This window comes from Coenobita brevimanus, chromosome 110, assembly GCF_032717465.1.
Source record: "Coenobita brevimanus isolate Jiangsu-jjx chromosome 110, ASM3271746v2, whole genome shotgun sequence".
Classification (NCBI taxonomy): domain Eukaryota; kingdom Metazoa; phylum Arthropoda; class Malacostraca; order Decapoda; family Coenobitidae; genus Coenobita; species Coenobita brevimanus.
The window spans coordinates 9,386,578-9,404,702 of record NC_137063.1 but is presented as its reverse complement, the minus strand read 5'-3'; the positions used below and the strand labels follow the sequence as shown (position 1 = coordinate 9,404,702).

At 41.1% G+C, this 18,125-nt stretch overlaps 1 protein-coding gene across 1 annotated transcript in view; it reads right to left on the bottom strand.

Annotated features, from left to right (window-relative positions):
* sli (slit guidance ligand) overlaps positions 1-18,125 on the bottom strand; it is a 545,686-nt gene that overhangs the window by 254,636 nt on the left and 272,925 nt on the right. Inside the window, 1 exon segment of the mRNA XM_080286150.1 lies at positions 11,588-11,720. Coding sequence (XP_080142276.1) covers positions 11,588-11,720 — 133 coding nt within the window.

Below are 18,125 nucleotides of genomic sequence, written 5' to 3'. Positions count from 1 at the left end.
TGTGGGGAACTGTCTCTTGCACTGGATGACACATCGGCCATCGCGATGGGGGTTTAGATGACCGACGTGTGAAATGCGATTGATGAGTGTTTGCTTGTTGTTTGTTTGAGGGTATGGTGTCTGTTGTTGTGATGGCAATATGTGATTGTGTAGTGTTGCTGTTTGAGAGTGTGATGCTGTTTAGTGTTTTGTAGAGTTTGCTGGTGTTTGTTTTGTGGTCAAGTGTTCGGAGATAATTACTGTATTCCAATTTAGTGTTTGCTGCTTTGATATTTTAATGTTTATTTAGGCACTGAGTTCTTGTATTTGTTGTACAGTGTCTTGTGTATGGGGTGTTGGGTAGTGTTGTAGTATGTCACACTGACTGATGAGGCCTTGAATTTCTGTTGTATAGTTGGGGTTGTGTCTGTTTCTGTTGCTGCTTGGGATGTGTCTTTTGTCTGTATTTTGAATAACTGTACTGAAAGTGTTCACAGTGGTGTTGATGTTTGTGATGGATGTACTGTTTAATGTTTCAAAGTGTTGTTCTGTTTCAGTTGTGAAGGCATCTCAGTTGGCTCTCTTATAATTAGTGTATGTATGTCTGTGGCCAGCTGGGGTGATTCTAGTTTTGGCAGTGACGATAATTTGGAGGTGGTCAGAGTTAAGGATTTTGACCACTCTCCAGGATGTTGTGGGGGTGAGGTATGGGGAGCAAAAGGTGATGTCTGGGGATCTATCTATAGTCTGACACCCTAATCCCACAAAGGGTGGTCGCAGACAAAACGTCTCCAAGTCGCTCTGTCACCCACCATTTGACTACCCTCCCCCCAACTCACTCCCCCCTCCCTCATATACCTCTCAACTCCATCCCTCCACCTCACCCTTGGTCTACCCCTCCCTCTCCCTCCCTCCACCTCACCTACATACACCCTCTTAGTCAGTCTTTCATTCTCCATTCTCTCCACATGTCTAAACCACCTCAGTGTATTTCTCCTAATCTTCTCAACCACATCCACATCCACCCCACAACGTTCCTTCACTTCTTCATTCATCAACCTGTCCCTTCACGTCACTCCACATACTCCTCTCAAGTAACTCATTTCCACTGCTCTCACTCTTGACTTGTTCCCCTCTTGAAAGGTCCACGCCTCGCTTCCATACGTCAGGGTAGGGATCACAATACTATCATGCAGTGACTTCTTAACTTCCATACTCACCTCCCTATTTTTCATCACTGTTTTCAGTGTACCAACAACCTTCCTTCCCTGCTGTACCCTTTCACACACTTCATCCCCCAAAGTTCCATCCTTACTCATCACACTACCCAAGTACTTGAATGCACTCACATTCTCCATATCCTCACCATCCAACCTCACTGCACACTCTGTGACTTCATTCCTCTCAAACACCATAACTTTACTTTTGTTTACATTAACTTTCAGATTCCTCCTCCTACACACTGTCCCAAATTCATTCACCAAACCTTGCAATTCCCATTCATCTTCACTCAACAATACTGTATCATCAGCAAACAGCAACACCTGAATCTTCCAAATCTCACCCTCATTCATTAGAGCCACCCCCACATCCACTGCCCTACCTTGCACCTCCTTTACAACCCCATCCATGTATATATTAAACAGCCATGGAGACATCACACACCCCTGTTTCAGTCCCACATTGAGATCAAAGAACTCACTCAGCTCACCATCCACTTGCACCGTAGCCCTAGCTCCCTCTTACATACTCTTCACAGCACTCAACAATTTCCCCTCCACTCCATATATTCTTATTACCTTCCACATACCTTGCCTATATATTCTGTCATAAGCGTTCTCCAAGTCCATGAAGGCAGCATACACTTTCCTTCCCTTCTCTAGAGACTGGGGATGATGGGAGGAAAAGGGCTTGGTGTGGAATATGGGAATGCTGATGGAGATTGCTGAGAATGAAAAGATTATCTGTTTGGGATTGTACTACCAGCCCTCTGTCTGTGTCAGGACTGTTGACATGCCAGGCTGACACCTTTGTTATTGAAATCACCAGCCAGAATGATGCTGGGTATGTTAGTGATGTGGTGTATTTGAGGGGGGTAATTGTGTGGTACAGTACAATCCCAGTTTAACAGAGAAGCTTGGGGAATTTACCTTCCCGGTTACTGATTTTTCCCGGGTTTCTGATACTGCTGTATATACTCATACATAGACTATATCACTGCAGTTTATACAACACCACTCATATCCTGGGCCACACTAACATTTTTCCACTGAAATAACAAAACACACCCAATTGACACAACACATTTGGTTGCAGCGTCTTACAGTAGTGCAAAGTGCGCACAAGAAGTCTGTTTTAAATATTATTCATTGTAGTATTTTATTCATCAAACAGAAAAATTAACTAAAGTAATAAATCTTGAGCATTTATTGGTGAACACATGATTTGGAAAGAAATGTTTTACAGTACAGTTATCACAACTCCTTTGCTCAGTTGTGTATACGTTCTGTGACCTAAGCTTGACTGCCGTAACCATCCCTCACTCAACACTCAGCTGTTCTGCAGATAATACAGTAAACACAAAGAAATTGCATGCACAGTAATTTTGTCAAATTGCCTAAAATTATTGCTTCATTTCTATCAGCTAGTTTTTTTCTCTGCCAGTGCAAATTTGTTCTATGTTGACATCATCTTAGAACACATTTGATGACTGCAAATGGGTGCTAAGATGACGGTATTAAAACATTTGATGCCAATGCAAATACGATTTAAGATGACATAATCTTAAAACGCATTTGATGACAATGCAGATGCGTTCTAAGAGGACAATTTTGGAACACATTTGATGACAATGCCAGTGCAAATGCATTCTAAGATGATATCATTTTAAAATACATTTGATGTCAATGCAAATGCATTCGAAGATGGCATCTTAAAAAACACATCTGATGACAATGCAAATGCGTTCTAAGACGACATAAACTTAAAATGCTGAAAAGATAAACTTTAGCTAAGAGAAATGAACCAATTTTCTTTTTTATATGACGAAATTACTGTATTTGCAATCCCTAAGTAGTTCCTGTATTATTTGCAAAACAGCTGAGTGGTGAGTGATGGGTGGAGTGACGGCAGTCAGTGAGGGCACATACACAATAGAGTTGTGAACTCCTGATAACTCTACTGCAGAACACTTCTTCCAAAATCATCAGTTCACCTTTTTTTTTTTTTTTTTTTTATGTGAGGAAGATGGAACCAAAGGCAACAAGCCCGCAAAACTGTTCCTTCCAAGAGAAAAACAAAATGCAAGAGAGAGCCAAATGCAAGATCTGATCATTTCAAATGCCTGAACACACTGCGTTTGAAAGACTGGAGATCATAGGAAGCAGGAAATACAGACAGAGCAAGACAGTTCCAGAGTTGACCTGTTGCATAAATGAAGGACCGGAGTAACGGTTAACTCTTGCATTAGAGAGTTGGACAGAAAAGGGATGAGAGTATGCTGCTAGACGGATGTTATGAGCCCATCGTAGAGGTGGAGGAATGCATGCAGACAGTTCAGAGGAGCAGTGACCCTTGAAGTAGCGATAGAAAAGAGATAAAGACGCAACAGTGCGGCGAAGAGACAGAGGTTGAAGAGACAGAGGTTCTATAGTTTATTTTCCATGTTTTTTTGAATAAAATGAATAATATTAACAGAATGGACTTGCCAAGGTATGTTATGTAAGATGCTGAAAGCATGTGGGTGGTTGGAGTTGGTTGGTTATGTAGAAAACTGCACTGGTACCACACATTTTTGGCCAGTGAAGAATATACATTATTTCAGTGGAATTATTCATCTTGCTTTTCACACACACACAAATAGCTTAGGTCCCTGGGATTTTGTATCATAACTCGTGGAATTTCCTACGTTAAATGCTGTTATCAGTCTTACAATGTTCACCATTTATAAAGGAGCGTTGTGGTGTTGATGTGGATGTGATAGGAAGCGTTATGAGGAACACACTGAGGTGGTTTGGCCATGTGGAGAGGATGGAGGGTCAAAGACTGACGAAGAGAGTGTATGTGAGTGAGGTGGAGGGGGAAAGAGGGAGGGGGAGGCCGAGGATGAGATGGAGAGATGGGGTGGAGAGGTATATGAGAGAGGGGGGTGTGAGTTGGGAGCAGGGGAGTGAAATGGCGGGGGACAGGGCGACTTGGAGGCCATTTGTTTGTGGCCACCCCAAACGGGATTGAGGCGTCTGGCAATAGATAAATAGAAATAGACCATTTTCAAGACTTGCATTTGTACAGCTTTTGTTTCAAGGTGACCACAATGTGTTAAGTTTAGTTTGCACTTTAGGATTTAGCGTACAAATCATGAATCAGGACAACACAACACAACAGCGAGAGTGCTTGTTTACTGACTGACGGCGGAAAGCTGACTGGTGATTTGTGGACGTATGTAGGGTGACTAAACAACAGGAGGGGAAACGGGGGAGGAGGGCTAGGAAGGGGATTAACTACAAAATGACCTTGACCAGAAATGCCTTCACTTCACATCCCCCAACTTCACCCAGTCTCACTTGACTAACCTGTGCTGGTGTGGCCAATGAAAGTGGCACAAACTTTTATTATTATTTATATACTTGTCAGTCTGTGAATTTTCCCATTTGTCTGATAATTCCAGTTGCCCGGTAACCAGATAACTGGGATTATACTGTACTGTGGGGGATGACTGGGGAGTATGTATGTACTGGCATTTGTTATGTGTGATTTGTTGCCTGTGCATATTTTAACTGACTGTATTTCTGTTGTGGTGTCACATGAGGGGAGAAGTGATTTTGTGTGTGCACTAATATCTGAAAAATTGATGGATTGGTGTACCAGGGTGATGAGTCCACTGCCATTGCTGTCAGCACAGTCTTGTACAGGGTGACCAAAAAAAAAAAGTTAAAGATAATCAAAATATTATTTGCACACATGAAACTTCATTCAATACAGTTTTTATTCATCATGTTTTAAAGATGACATCCTCCAAATGGTGGCCATTATTGTCTATACATGCTTGGAGGCGATTTCTGAAGGCTGCCATGGCTCGACGGGTCATGTCAGGTGGAACAGCGGCTATCTCCTGCTGAATAGCAACCTTACGGGCTTCAAGATTTTGAGGTTGATGAGTATACATTTGTGATTTAAGGTAGCCCCACAGAAAAAAATCACAAGGGGCGAGGTCAGGGGAACGGGCCGGCCACCCAACATCACCACGCAATGAGATCACCCGATCCAGAAACATTTCCCTCAGCACTGGCAATGATCTTCGAGCTGGGTATGCCATAGCTCCATCTTGCTGAAACCACACACTCATCAACCCCTAAACTCTTGAAGCCCTTAAGGTTGTTATTCAGCAGGAGATAGCCACTGTTCCATCCGACATGACCCGTCGAGCCATGGCAAGCCTTCAGAAATCACCTCCAAGCGTGTATAGACAATGACGGTCACCATTTGGAGGATGTCATCTTTAAAACATGATGAATTAAAACCGTATTAAATGAAGTTTCATGCATGCAAAAAATATTTTGATTATCTTTAACCATTTTTTTTTCATTTACCTTTGAAATGTGGAAGGTTTTTCTGGGTCACCCTGTATGATGGTGGTGAAATTATGAAATGTAGGTGTTTTTTGTGTTCTGCATAGTTTTGTTTCTTGTAAGATGGCACTGTGTATGTTTTGTTATTTGATGAATTGTGTGAATTCTTGTTTTTTGGTATTTATGCCATCTAAATTATTGTGAAGAATATTAATGTTGTGTGTATGATGTGTGTTCAGTGCTGCTGCATTCTCTGAATGTTGCTTTTTTGTTATTATTTCCAAACAATTTTATTCAGCTCAGGAGAGGTGTTTCGAACAGGAGGAGGATAGTCAGTACCTTTATTAACCCCTGTCTACTATGATGCTCTTCAAAGTTGAATAACTTACAAAAACCTTTGTAATTTTCTAAAAATGCTTTTAGAAATAAGTGAAAAATAAAAAAAATACACTTTATAAGAAGTATGATCACACAGGGATGAAACACCACCAAAAACCAAAGGAGCAAGCTCAAGGCATTATAAGCACATGGAATCCCATCCCTACATCTATGTTTTTAATCCCCTGTCATTATGGTATGCTAACTATTCAAGCATATGTGAACCTCAAAGGAATAACCTTATGATTATGGTAAAATAATCACTCAGTTATGCAATATAAAAGTATGCCACTGAGAAAAGAAGAAGAAGAAAAAGATAGGGATAGGTTTTGATGTCCTAAAAATACCTTGAGACTGCTGTTACGGTTTTGGCACTGTGTCATCCATACTCTTTCGTACATTTTATAAAATGCATCTTTATATTCCATTAATCTGCAATGATTCATGCAATACTAATTTCAACTACAGAAGTCAGCATAGGCTATGAAAATAATGTTCTGAGTGAGGAATTCCAAGAAAAAAGTTAAGAAGAGCTAAAACTTAAACTTGTAGATAATAAACAAAACAGAAGGATACTGGAGCTTGATAAGGCAAACTGATTCCATTATACCACAAGTAGGCAGGGTATACAGTATGAATGTTCAAAAGTATAAAAGGCCATCACTGACTTAGGTGAAGAATGAAGACCTCTATTCCACAAAGGAAAATGAAAGAGACAAGAAAATGACAAAGCTAAAAAGAAAAATAAAGAGCAGCAGTGGATTGGTCTAAGTACAGACTATGTACTAGATTAGACTAAGTACAGACTCTGCACCAGTTATCTATTCAGTCAACTTCACATTTATTAGCTAATGTAAGAAGAGCTTCTCTATAGGCCGCTCTGTAGTCCTAAGGTCAAGAGGACTACACACTAGTAAAATGTTAATGACATGAAATGCTGATACATAAATGACAAGAACTAAACATTCACAAAACAGAATTTAAGAAACAAATGTAAATGAAAGTAAAGTAATTAGAGGCTGAATGATAATACCCCTTCAGACTATGCAGCTGGCCAAGTCCAAGATTTTGACCATATCTTGATACCCTGAAGGTTTCATGTTGATAGCTCATGCCGTTCATAATATATAATGGTGCTACAGGCAGGCGATAAAAGCTAGTTGACCTTTGGGAGCCATTCTGGTGCCTTGACCTTGACCCCAAGTGCCCATTTTCAAACTCGTCCAAGATTTTGGTCATATCTTGATACCCTGAAGGTTTCATGTTGACAGCTCAAGCTGTTCATAAGACATAATGGTGCTTAAGGCAGGCGATAAAAACTAGTTGACCTTTGACAGCCATTTTGGCCATATCTTGATACCCTGAGGGTTTCATGTTGATAGCACAAGCCATGCATGAGATATAATGGTGCTAAATGCAGGCAATAAAAAAACTGACCTTTGGCAGCCATTATGGTGACCTTGACATTGACCCTGAGTGCCCACTTTCAAACTCAGCCAAGATTTTGGCCATATCTTGATACTCTGAGGGTTTCATGCTGATAGCCCAGGCGGTTCATGAGATATAATGGGAACACACACACACACACACACACACACACACACACACACACACACACACACACACAGAGGTGGGCTAAAATGTTATCGCTCCGCCTTGTAATGGCGAGCGATAATAAAACCATGCTATATTTTCAAATTTAAAAAAGATTGCTAGCATGAAAACACATCAACGTGCTTACACAGTAAGATGGTAAAATGAGTAATAAGAACTACAGTATATAAAATTAAACATAGAAATCTGTTATCCATACAAAACTGTTTCTTAGGTCATTTCAACTGTGTAAATCCTGGATACTTTTTTTTTAATGTCTACTAGTTCTGCAGAGAGATGCCTTCACATGATTGTTGCTGTTAAAACCCAGTCTGGCTGGCCAAGTAGACCTGTTGAACACAGGTATACAACTGCCCCTGTGGGGTTGTTCCATAGGTTCCTTACACCACTGACACTGTCTGCATCTTAGTGCTGCATGTGATGTGCAGTGCTCCATTATGTGTGCAATGCTGTGTGGGTCCATTCTTCAAGCAAGGCACATGTCATCAGTGATTCCACCCAACTCAAATATAAACTAGAAGCTGAGGAGGGCTAGTAGATGTCCTGATCTAAGCCTAAGTTCAGTAACCTGATCAGCTCTATGGAAGGATATCTCAGATGGGTGAATCTCAGGGGTTGGGGCTGTACAAAAATGCTCTAATCAAGGTATTGTATTGCCTTGCATGTGAAGTAAGTAGGGTAGGTGTTCTTCACTGTTTGTGTAGAATTGTTTGGAGGTGGAATTTTGTTGAAGGGAGTCTGGTAATGTTTGTGTTGTGTGGCTACGTCATGAAATGACAGGAGTGTTTGTGGGTTGGTACAGCCTGCCACATAGAATTGTGCCTCTCATATCTTCGCAGATACAGTATTTCCTCAATCATTTGGAGGCTCCGTTGGGTGGCTCACCGGCCTCTCTGTCCATGTGGAGGTGATAAAATGTAACCCACAAGCAGAGCTAAAATGGCTATCCGGCTCCCTACTGAATGGTCGATATCCCCTGGCCAGCTGGATCAATGGGAACGTACCAGCCTCGGCCAAGTAACACAGAGCCTAACCCACCAGCAGAGCAAAAGCGCCCATCTGCCTCCTCACTGAATAGTAAAAGTCCCCTGACACCCCTCGCTTTCCCTTCCCTCCCCCCACCTGCCCTTCCTCCATCCCTCTCCATGCTCACCATTGTCCGGCTTATCTCCCTCCTCCTCCCTCGGTCCTCCAATACCCATGCATTGCCCACCATCCCTGCATTGCAACCAATGAGTTTTTTAGTTTTTTGGGGGATTTATTCGAATACCATGGTCGTGTTAAAATTTTGAAAACACTAAAAGAAAGCTCATGAAATTCTGCATCCAGACACATAGTTAGTTCTTGCACAGGGCGGGCAAAATTTTGCACTACAATGCTGGGAAATTATTTGAAGGTATTTTTTACTCTCCAGCAAGTTTATTCTCAATGATTTTTTTGTACTTTGACTCATCAGTTTCATGTGTTTTGTTTGCTTATCTTACAGTATAAACACCAGCAAAGACGATGGTATACATTTTATACCAATATAACCAATCTCCAGGGGGCATACTGAAACTGAAAGAAATGTTTTTCTTTATGCCACAGAGTCGGTAATCACTCCTGGTTTCTCAGAAGCTTTTTGAACTCCCGAGAGGGTTAAAAATACTGCAACCGTCGTCTTTATTGATTTTTCTGAGGCCTTTTGTTGTTTATGCATTGCTTTCTCTGTGTCTAGCATTACCTTGGATATTCCCATGTGTGTTTTGATGTCTAATTTCAGCTGAAAGACTGGAGAACGCTGCCAAAATTAGGATGGGTACTGTATATTATTAGTAGGATACTTGTGGCTTTATGTTGTTTATGCATTGTTTCCTTAGTGACTAACATTACACTGGATATTCTCATGTGTGTTTTGACATCTAAATACAGCTGAAAGACTGCAGAACACTGCAAAACTTAGGAGGGGTACTGTGCATATTGGTAGGGTTTTTGTGTTTTTTTGTTGTTTATGCAGTGTTTTCTTAGCATGTAGGATTATACTGCATATTCCAATGTGTATTTTGATCCTAAGAAAAGCCAAAAGACTGCAGAACACTGCCAAAATTAGGATGGGTATTGTACATATTGGTAGGGGTTGTGCAGCTTGGTAGATTTTTTGGGGGAGTGGGGTGGGGGGAGGAAGGGGTTGTTTATGCATGGTTTTCTTAGTGTGTTGGATTATATTGCATATTCCAATGTGTGTTTTGATGTCTTAAAAAGAGCCAAAAGACCACAGAACACTGCCAAAATTAGGAGGGGTACTGTGCATATATATGTATATTTTTTTTACAGGATTATATTGCACATTGTAATGTGTGTTTTGATGTCTAAAAACAGCCAAAAGACTGCAGATCACTACCAAAATTAAGAGGGGTACTGTACATACAGGCTGGGTTTGGGTAGTAGGCTGGGTATAGGTAGGGTATGGATACAATACTGCTCTGTATCCAGACACTGCCTGTATCCAGTTATGCCTTTGGCTCTATTGTGTCAGATAATCGAGGGATTACTGTATTATCTGACAAGGAAGACTTCAGTCTCAGTGGGTAAGTGAAATGAGGAAGTGTTATTGGCACAGCCAGTGATGATACACAGGCCCTTGTTCAGTATGGTCTGCCAAGTGCTGTAGTGGTTGTTAGATGAAATGGAAACCTATACTGGGAGGCACAGGACATCACTGCTCTAATACAGGTTATCCTGTTTGCTGAGTAGGGAGTGTTTCTTTTTGTTGTCCAAAGTCTACTTCAATAAGTATCCTGAGTGTGCCGAGTGTTGGGGTGCACTGCCTACTGAAGTTTTCTATGTGGTTCTTGGAGAGTCCAGTGACATATGTCACTCCAGGAATCTTGGTGGAAGGGGTATGAGGCACTGTTACATCATCAAGTGTGATGTTAGGGGTATAACTGTGTTTCTGACTGTTGATGGTGATGAGTCTGATGGTAGATTTGGCTGGGATAATCATGAGACTGTTGTCTATGATCCATGCCTGAAGTGTACTGAGGTAATTATGTTGTAGTGAGCAGTCTGGTGTGCAGGTGTTATGGTAATACCATCAGTAAATGAGGCAATGTTTGTGGGCAGTTACAGTGTGGGAATATTATGCATGTATAGGATAAATGGTGTAGACGAAAGAACGGAGTCCTGGAGAACTCTGTCTGGGAAATTTCATGAATATGCTGACTTCCTCTGGAATGTAATGTGTGCTTGTTGGCCTGACAGGTAGTTTGCATGCCAGCTTTTGGTGCTGATTCCCATGTTTGTGTTGTAAACTTTAGTGATCAGTTGGTGCTGGGGATGGAGTCAAAGGATTTGCTAATGTCTAGTCCCACATTTGTATTGTAAACTTTAGTGATTAGTTGGTGCTGGGGATGGAATCAAAGGATATGCTAATGTCTAGTGTTGCAAGAAGTGTGTGCTGTTCTGGTCTTGCTGGGTTGATGCAGTCAGACGTGTGTTGCATGATACACAGGGTGTATGATGCAGGCCTACCAGATCCTCCCCATGCACAAGCTGACTCAGAATGCAGTTACCAATGCTGGCACTGGTTTTCTTCACCCACTTGGGCTGGGATGGGGAGGACATGTATGTGAAATTATGGGCAAAGCTAGTGTAGAATGAGTACAGTTCTCATTTTTAGCACTAGAATAGCTATTTTACAATGGTATTTACATATACAAGTGAATACAGGTAATGTAATGGTGCCTCTGAACTAACTGGACATCAGATATTGCAGTTGAAAAACATAACTGTAAAATTGGGCAACAATATATGAGGATCTACAGAGTTAATGCCCAATGTGCCAAAATTAGAACCAAAATAATGGAGGAGAGAATAATGAATTCTAGACATGTGATGCCTTTGGAGTTCGTCCATGGAATGCCTCACTCCATTCTCTAACCCTCATTTTTTTGGTTTATAGCTTATGCTTTGTTCAGCATTACTCTATGCACGGCCTCAAATGAGGAATTGCACAATGATGCAGTGAACAATGTATGAAACAAACATTAAGAACTAGATAAGAAACATACACCTCTGTGGCATGAGATGGGATGCCTTCTGGAATGTCCCTGAGACGTGCTCTGGAGCATCGTACCACTGTACCCTCACATCGACACTCTGCTGGGCACCGTTCTTCCACACCCAGGCAGCCAACCTCATCACCTGTAAACACACACATGCACACATCAAGTTGCATATGGATTACGGATAATGCATGGGTACAAACTTATAAAACATTACATGACATTTAACCTTTTCAGTGCTCCAACTAATTTTTTTTTCTTATGAATGAAACCAGAGAATGCATCTGATGGAGGCCCCTACCAACCAGAAGATTAAAATCTATTCCAATTACCTCTTTCACTCAATTACCTTCTAATGGTTAACACCTAATGGTTTTATCAGCTTGGATAAAATAATATGCCAGAATTCTTTACAAACTACTAGCAATACTCCTTTAAAGAGGATTTTCTATGTCTTTTGTTTTATGATCTAAACTTACAAACTATTAAATGTACAGCTGCTGAATATTCTAAGCTGAGAGTATTAAAAAAAAAGGTGTATGTACATACAATTTCAACAGGAGAAGGGAGAGACTTTAGTCTGTTAGCAAACTGGGGTGGAGACACCCATCTAACTGGGCATTCTGCTTAATTGCACTTAAACACCAACTCAGCATCCAAAGTGTTGTTAAGTCTGTTAGAGTTCTATATCTGACAACCTTTCAAGGTTTTACTGAATTCTAATTAGTTTAGAATTTACCCCAGTTAGCTGGACAGTACGTATAATATCTTACCATTCGCATGTTCTACCAGCAGCTTGGTATGTAGAACTGGTAGTTAAGTCTGTCGTAGCACTATATGACAACATTTCAAGGCCTTACTGTAATTCTAATAAAGTTTAGAATTTACTCTAGTTAGCAGGACAGTACATAAAATATCTTATTATTCACAAGTTCTACCAACAGCTTGGTATGTAGTACTGTATAATAGCCCTCTCTATGGTTATTTAGTTCCAACTTTCCTTTGATCACCCTACACTATGTTGCTTGAAGCAAAGATTACTGAAATCACTTACACTTTATAAGGGTACTGTTGGGACTTTTCTTGTGTGTGTCTAACATAAGATGGCTGCCTAAACAAACTGCATATTGTTTACCTCTGCTTTCCCCATAGCTCCTTTTCTCGGCCTTGTTCTTTTCCCGAACTTCAACATGTATACATAATTAGCATGATACTATACTGTTTGCGTTTGGCTGATTCTCTTGTGCCCCACCCCCTTCTGATGCCCCGCCCACTTCCAGCTCTACTCATTGCTGATTGGCTGAGATAATTATTCTTCTTACTGATACAATAATGAGCCTTACCACTAAACAGTATTGTATTATTTACTTTGAATTCATTTCTGTTTGACAAAGGAAGCACTAAAGTTTGCTAACTGAATCAAAATCAGTTTGAAAAGAACCACCCCACCTCCTCCTGCAACTGCAGCTGAATTTTGGTGCCAAGGAAGTTCGAAGCTTGGTAATAACACATCACACCTGTGTCGGTGTTGCTATTAAACATAATAAGTCATCTGTTATGTCTGGTAAGTTACCACAGTATCATAACCACACTGTAATTTTCCTTATTTCCTTCATTAATTTCATTAATATTAGAGGGATCAAATACAGACGTAGGATAACGAAATGTCACTGGCTTCGCCTACTCAACAGTATAATTATTTATACCAACAATGCCGTAGAAGAATTTTGATTCTACACACGTGAAGACATTAAAATCTTATAGAAGGAAAAGAGTTGTGCTGTGTGTGTGTGTGTGTGTGTGTGTGTGTGTGTGTGTGTGTGTGTGTGTGTGTGCGTGTGCACACGCCAGTCCTACTCCTCCTTGTCCTCTCTCACTTTTGTTTTATATTTCTTATCGTCTTTCCTTTTCCATCTTATATATAAGGAAAAGGTCAAAATAGCTCTCTGTAGAATGTATACCTTTTTATTTTCATAGAGGGAACTTTTGTTACTTCACAAACCTTTCAGGCTGATGACATTCCTTGATACTTTTTTCCAACATCCTTTACTACAAAACATATTTCCTAGTTAAATGGAAAAGATACCATTGCAGTTACGGGGTTAAGTAAAAGTTTTGTTGTTTCGATTAGCTACAGCGCCTGACATGCTCGCCTGACGCTGGCTCGGCTAAGACTGGCTCAGAACTCCTACTCGGGCCGACGGGTGAGTGGGCGGGGCCAAGGGGGCGGGGCACAGGAGAATCAGGCTAACGCAAACAGTATAGTTTTTCATGCTTTTCCCTTGTTTTGTCTACTCCATGTTTATTTCTTCTTTAGCAGTTATTACCTCTGCACAGAAGTTGTAAACATATCTTTTCAGGGTCCAGATACTTCATCAAACACAAGGGTCCAATCTCTGCTCCACAAACATCAGAAGTTCTGCCACTTGGGCTGCTCTAACTCCCTGTCTTCTCTTGCTAACAATTGCAAGCATGTAGCCACTTCTGTGTATTAAGCCAGGTCATACTGGAAATGACAGGCATGCTGCTGCTTACACTTTGTCTGCTTTAACATCATTGCAATGCTTGGCATTCTACATCCATTATGTTTAACTGTTACACATTTCTGGCTTGTCAATACCTCCATGTCAACTTTTAACCAGTTTTACTTTTTTCTTCAATTGCTTTGTCTCATAAACTGCTTCAGCCAGCCAACTATTTTTAAGCAACACACTGTTTACTATTAACAAACACTTTTTCCATAAGTCAGCAGCTTCAGTGTGACAAACTATTCAACTAAGTTCTGTAGTCTGGTCTAGAAAACAACTGTCTCAGTCATATGGTGAGATGTTCAAGTCTTCAGAGAGTAACTGAGATAAATCCCTAAATAGTTTCCTATAATTTCCCAATTTATCCTAATCCTGTATGATGAGATACGAGGCCTGTTCAGAAAGTATCCGACCTTAGGCTCTAAAACAATAAATAGCAAACAGTTCAGCTAGGACACCAATCCTCCTCAAAGTAGGCCGCTTCTGACTTGACAAACATAGCCCAGCATTCTTTCCACTGCCTGAACATTTATCAGATTCAATTTTCGGTATCTCGACTCGAATTCTTCCCGCTCCTTCTGGCATCTTGCCAAAAACCTTTCTAACAACTTTACTTCATCATCTTTCCCTCCTCTTTTCTACTCTGATGGCTCTGTAGCTATTTCTTCTACTGATAAAGCAGATCTCTTTGCTCAGACTTTCTCCTCCAATTCCACCTTAGATGACTCCGGTGCTGTTCCTCCATCATTTCCCGCCTCTGACTTCCTCATGGCTGACATTAAAATTTCTTCAGCTGATGTATTTTCTGCCATCACAGGCCTCAATACTAATAAGGCATATGGGCCTGATGGGGTCCCTCCTGTTGTTCTCAAGAACTGTGCTTCTGTGCTTACACCCTGCCTGGGCAAACTCTTTCATCTTTGTCTATCAACTTGTACCTTTCCTTCTTGCTGGAAGTTTGCTCTCAGTCAGCCAGTCCCAAAGAAGGGTGACCATTCCCAACTCTCTAACTATCGTCCAACTGCTTTAACATTCTGTATCTCAAAGTTTTCGAGTCAATTCGTAACAGAAAAATTTTAAAGCATCTTTCCTATCACAACCTTCTTTCTCAACATCAGTATGGGTTCCATCAGGGACGCTCCACTGGCGATCTTCTCACCTACCTTTCAGACTCCTGATCATCCACCTTTCGGGACTTTGGCGAAAGCTTTGCCACTGCACTTACCATCTGAAAGGCTTTCGATCGAGTCTGGCATAAATCTGTAATTTCCAAACTGCCCTCTTATGGTTTCTAACCTTCTATCTGTGCCTTCATCTCTAGCTTCCTTTCTGGTCGTTCTATAGCCACTGTTGAAGACAGCCATTGTTCTTCTCCTAGATCTATTAACAGTGGTGTTCCTCAGGGCTCTGTCACCAATTCTCTCTCTTCCTTTTATTCATCAATGACCTTCTAAGTTGTACATCTAACCCTATCCACTCATACGCTGATGACTCCACCCTTCACCTTTCCATTCGGTTCCCGCAACGTTCATTTCAGCAGTTACTTCAGCAGACAAGGGATGAGGCTATGGCACACCTAATGTCTGACTTGGCTCGTATCTCTGACTGGGGTAAAAATAATCTGTTTGTTTTCAATGCATCAAAGACTCAATTTTTACACCTATCAACCCGACAAAATCTTCCGCATGTACACTCACTAATGTTTAATAATATTCAGCTTAATCCTGCATCATCCTTGAACATGCTTGGGGTTTCATTTACTCAGGACTTATCTTGGAAAGATCATACTACATCTCTTGTAAAATCTGCTCCCAAGAGATTAGGTGTGCTAAGCCAACTCCGTTCCTTCTTTACCCCTGCACAATTGTTGACTCTATACAGGGGCTTTATCTGTCCCTGTGTGGAGTAATCATGTGTGGGAAGGCTCCCCACATACAGCTCTTCTCAATAGGTGTAGTCAAAGGTTTTTTGTCTCATTAACTCTCCTCCTCTTACTGACTCCCTTAACCTCTGTCTCTTCACTGCACTGTTGCATCTTTATCTCTCTTCTACCGCTACTTCAATGGTCACTGCTCCTCTGAACTCTCTGCATGCGTTCCTCCACCTCTATGATGGATGCATAGCACCCAGCTAGCTGCAAACTCTCACCCCTTTTCTGTCCAACTCCGTAATGCAAGAGTTAACCGTTACTCCCAGTCCTTCATTTATGCAACAGGTCAGCTCTGGAACTGTCTCCCTCTGTCAGTATTTCCTGCTTCCTATGATCTCCAGTCTTTCAAACGTAGTGTGTCCAGGCATCTTAAGATGATCAGATCTTGAACTTGGCTCTCTCTTGTATTTTGTTTTTCTCTTGGAAGGAACAATAATTGCGGGCTCGTGGCCTTTGGTTCCTTCTTCCTTGCATGAAAAAAAAAAAAAAAAAAGGTGCTTTGTAGTATTCGCCATGATCTCTCCTTTTGTCTCGAATCGGGAACCCTTCAGCGGAGTTTTGACTTAGGGAAATAACCAAAAGTTGTATGACGCCATGTCTGCAGGGTAGGATGCCTGTCAGACCTGCGCGATGTTGTACTAGGCTAAAAATTCCTGAATCAGTTGAGAAGAATGGGCAGGGGTGTTGTCATGCTGCAGCTTCCAGCTTGCCACTTTCCAAAGGTCTGGTCCCTCCTGCCAAACTGTGTCCAAAGACAACGGACAATGTTAAGGTAGAAATGTTTGCTGACAGTCTGGTCTTCTGGTGCATATTCATGATGCACAACACCACGGTAGTAAAAAAAAAAGAAAACTGTCAACGTGCGAGTGCATTTCGCCTTGCTGTAGACCTCTCATGCTTTTTTTGGCCAAGCCAACCCTGCATGCTTCCACTGGGGCGACTGCGTTTTGGTTTCTGGGAGGTATCGTAACCCCAAGGCTCATCTCCAGTGACAAGTCTTCAGAAAGTCTAGACTGCAATTTGCACACTCCAACATGTCTTGTGCAATGCTCATCAGAGAGAAGAGATCATGATGAATGCAACGAAGCACCTGCAAGAGATACCGAAAACCGACTTTGAGGAATGATTCAAGCACTGGAAAGAATGATGGGCTACATCAAGTCAGAAGGGGCCTACTTTGAGGGGGAATTAGTGTCCTAGCTCAACAGATTAGCTATTTATGTTTTTAAAGCAGAAGGTGGATACTTTCTGACCAGACCTCGTACGGCTAAACCCTCTACAATAAAGGGGTCCACTCCCATGATGGTCTAGTCACCGACTGACCATGAAGACTATGATCATCATCATGTTACTGCTGCTGCTGATGGTCTTTCTACAGCCATTATGGGTCGGAGGCTATGGCACCTATGATCATTCACCAAAGCCACACCTTAATTTTATTTTGAATAACTAATGGCTTGTCATAATAACCAAAGACTACTAAAAATCATCAACCTATTATACACCTGCACAAAGCAGTGCTGATTTGATTGTGCATCGACAATTTCTAAGTGCAGGATTTTAATTTACTGAGACATGAGAACTACTGCAATCAACAGATGACTTTTAAAGATGTACTTGTACATAAGTGAAAGTGTTTGTAAATACTGTCATAATAACAGGCACATTCTTAAGTTTAGAAAATACAGAACCACTATGGATTCTACCAAAACTGGAAGAATTTTAAATCAAACTGATCTAGATTAAATCAATCCATACAGCCAGAAAACAGAATGTTCGTCTGTCTGTCTGACTGCTATTGAAATCAAGGAGGATGCATATATAACTCTCTAAGCTCTAAACAGCTTTAGCAGGTACAGAATAAATGTTTACGAATTTAAATGTGTACATCACAGTTGATGGCCAAGATTAGAACTAATTCCCTTGGCCACAAAAGTTGCCAATGCTCACCTGATAATTGAAGTCAGTCACCTCTTCCTAGCTCATGCAGTTGCGTACTTTCTAAAATCCCTTCATTGATAATTATTTGTGAATAGTCCATAAATTCTGCAATAATGTAATCACTACTTATTATACCAGTTTTGCA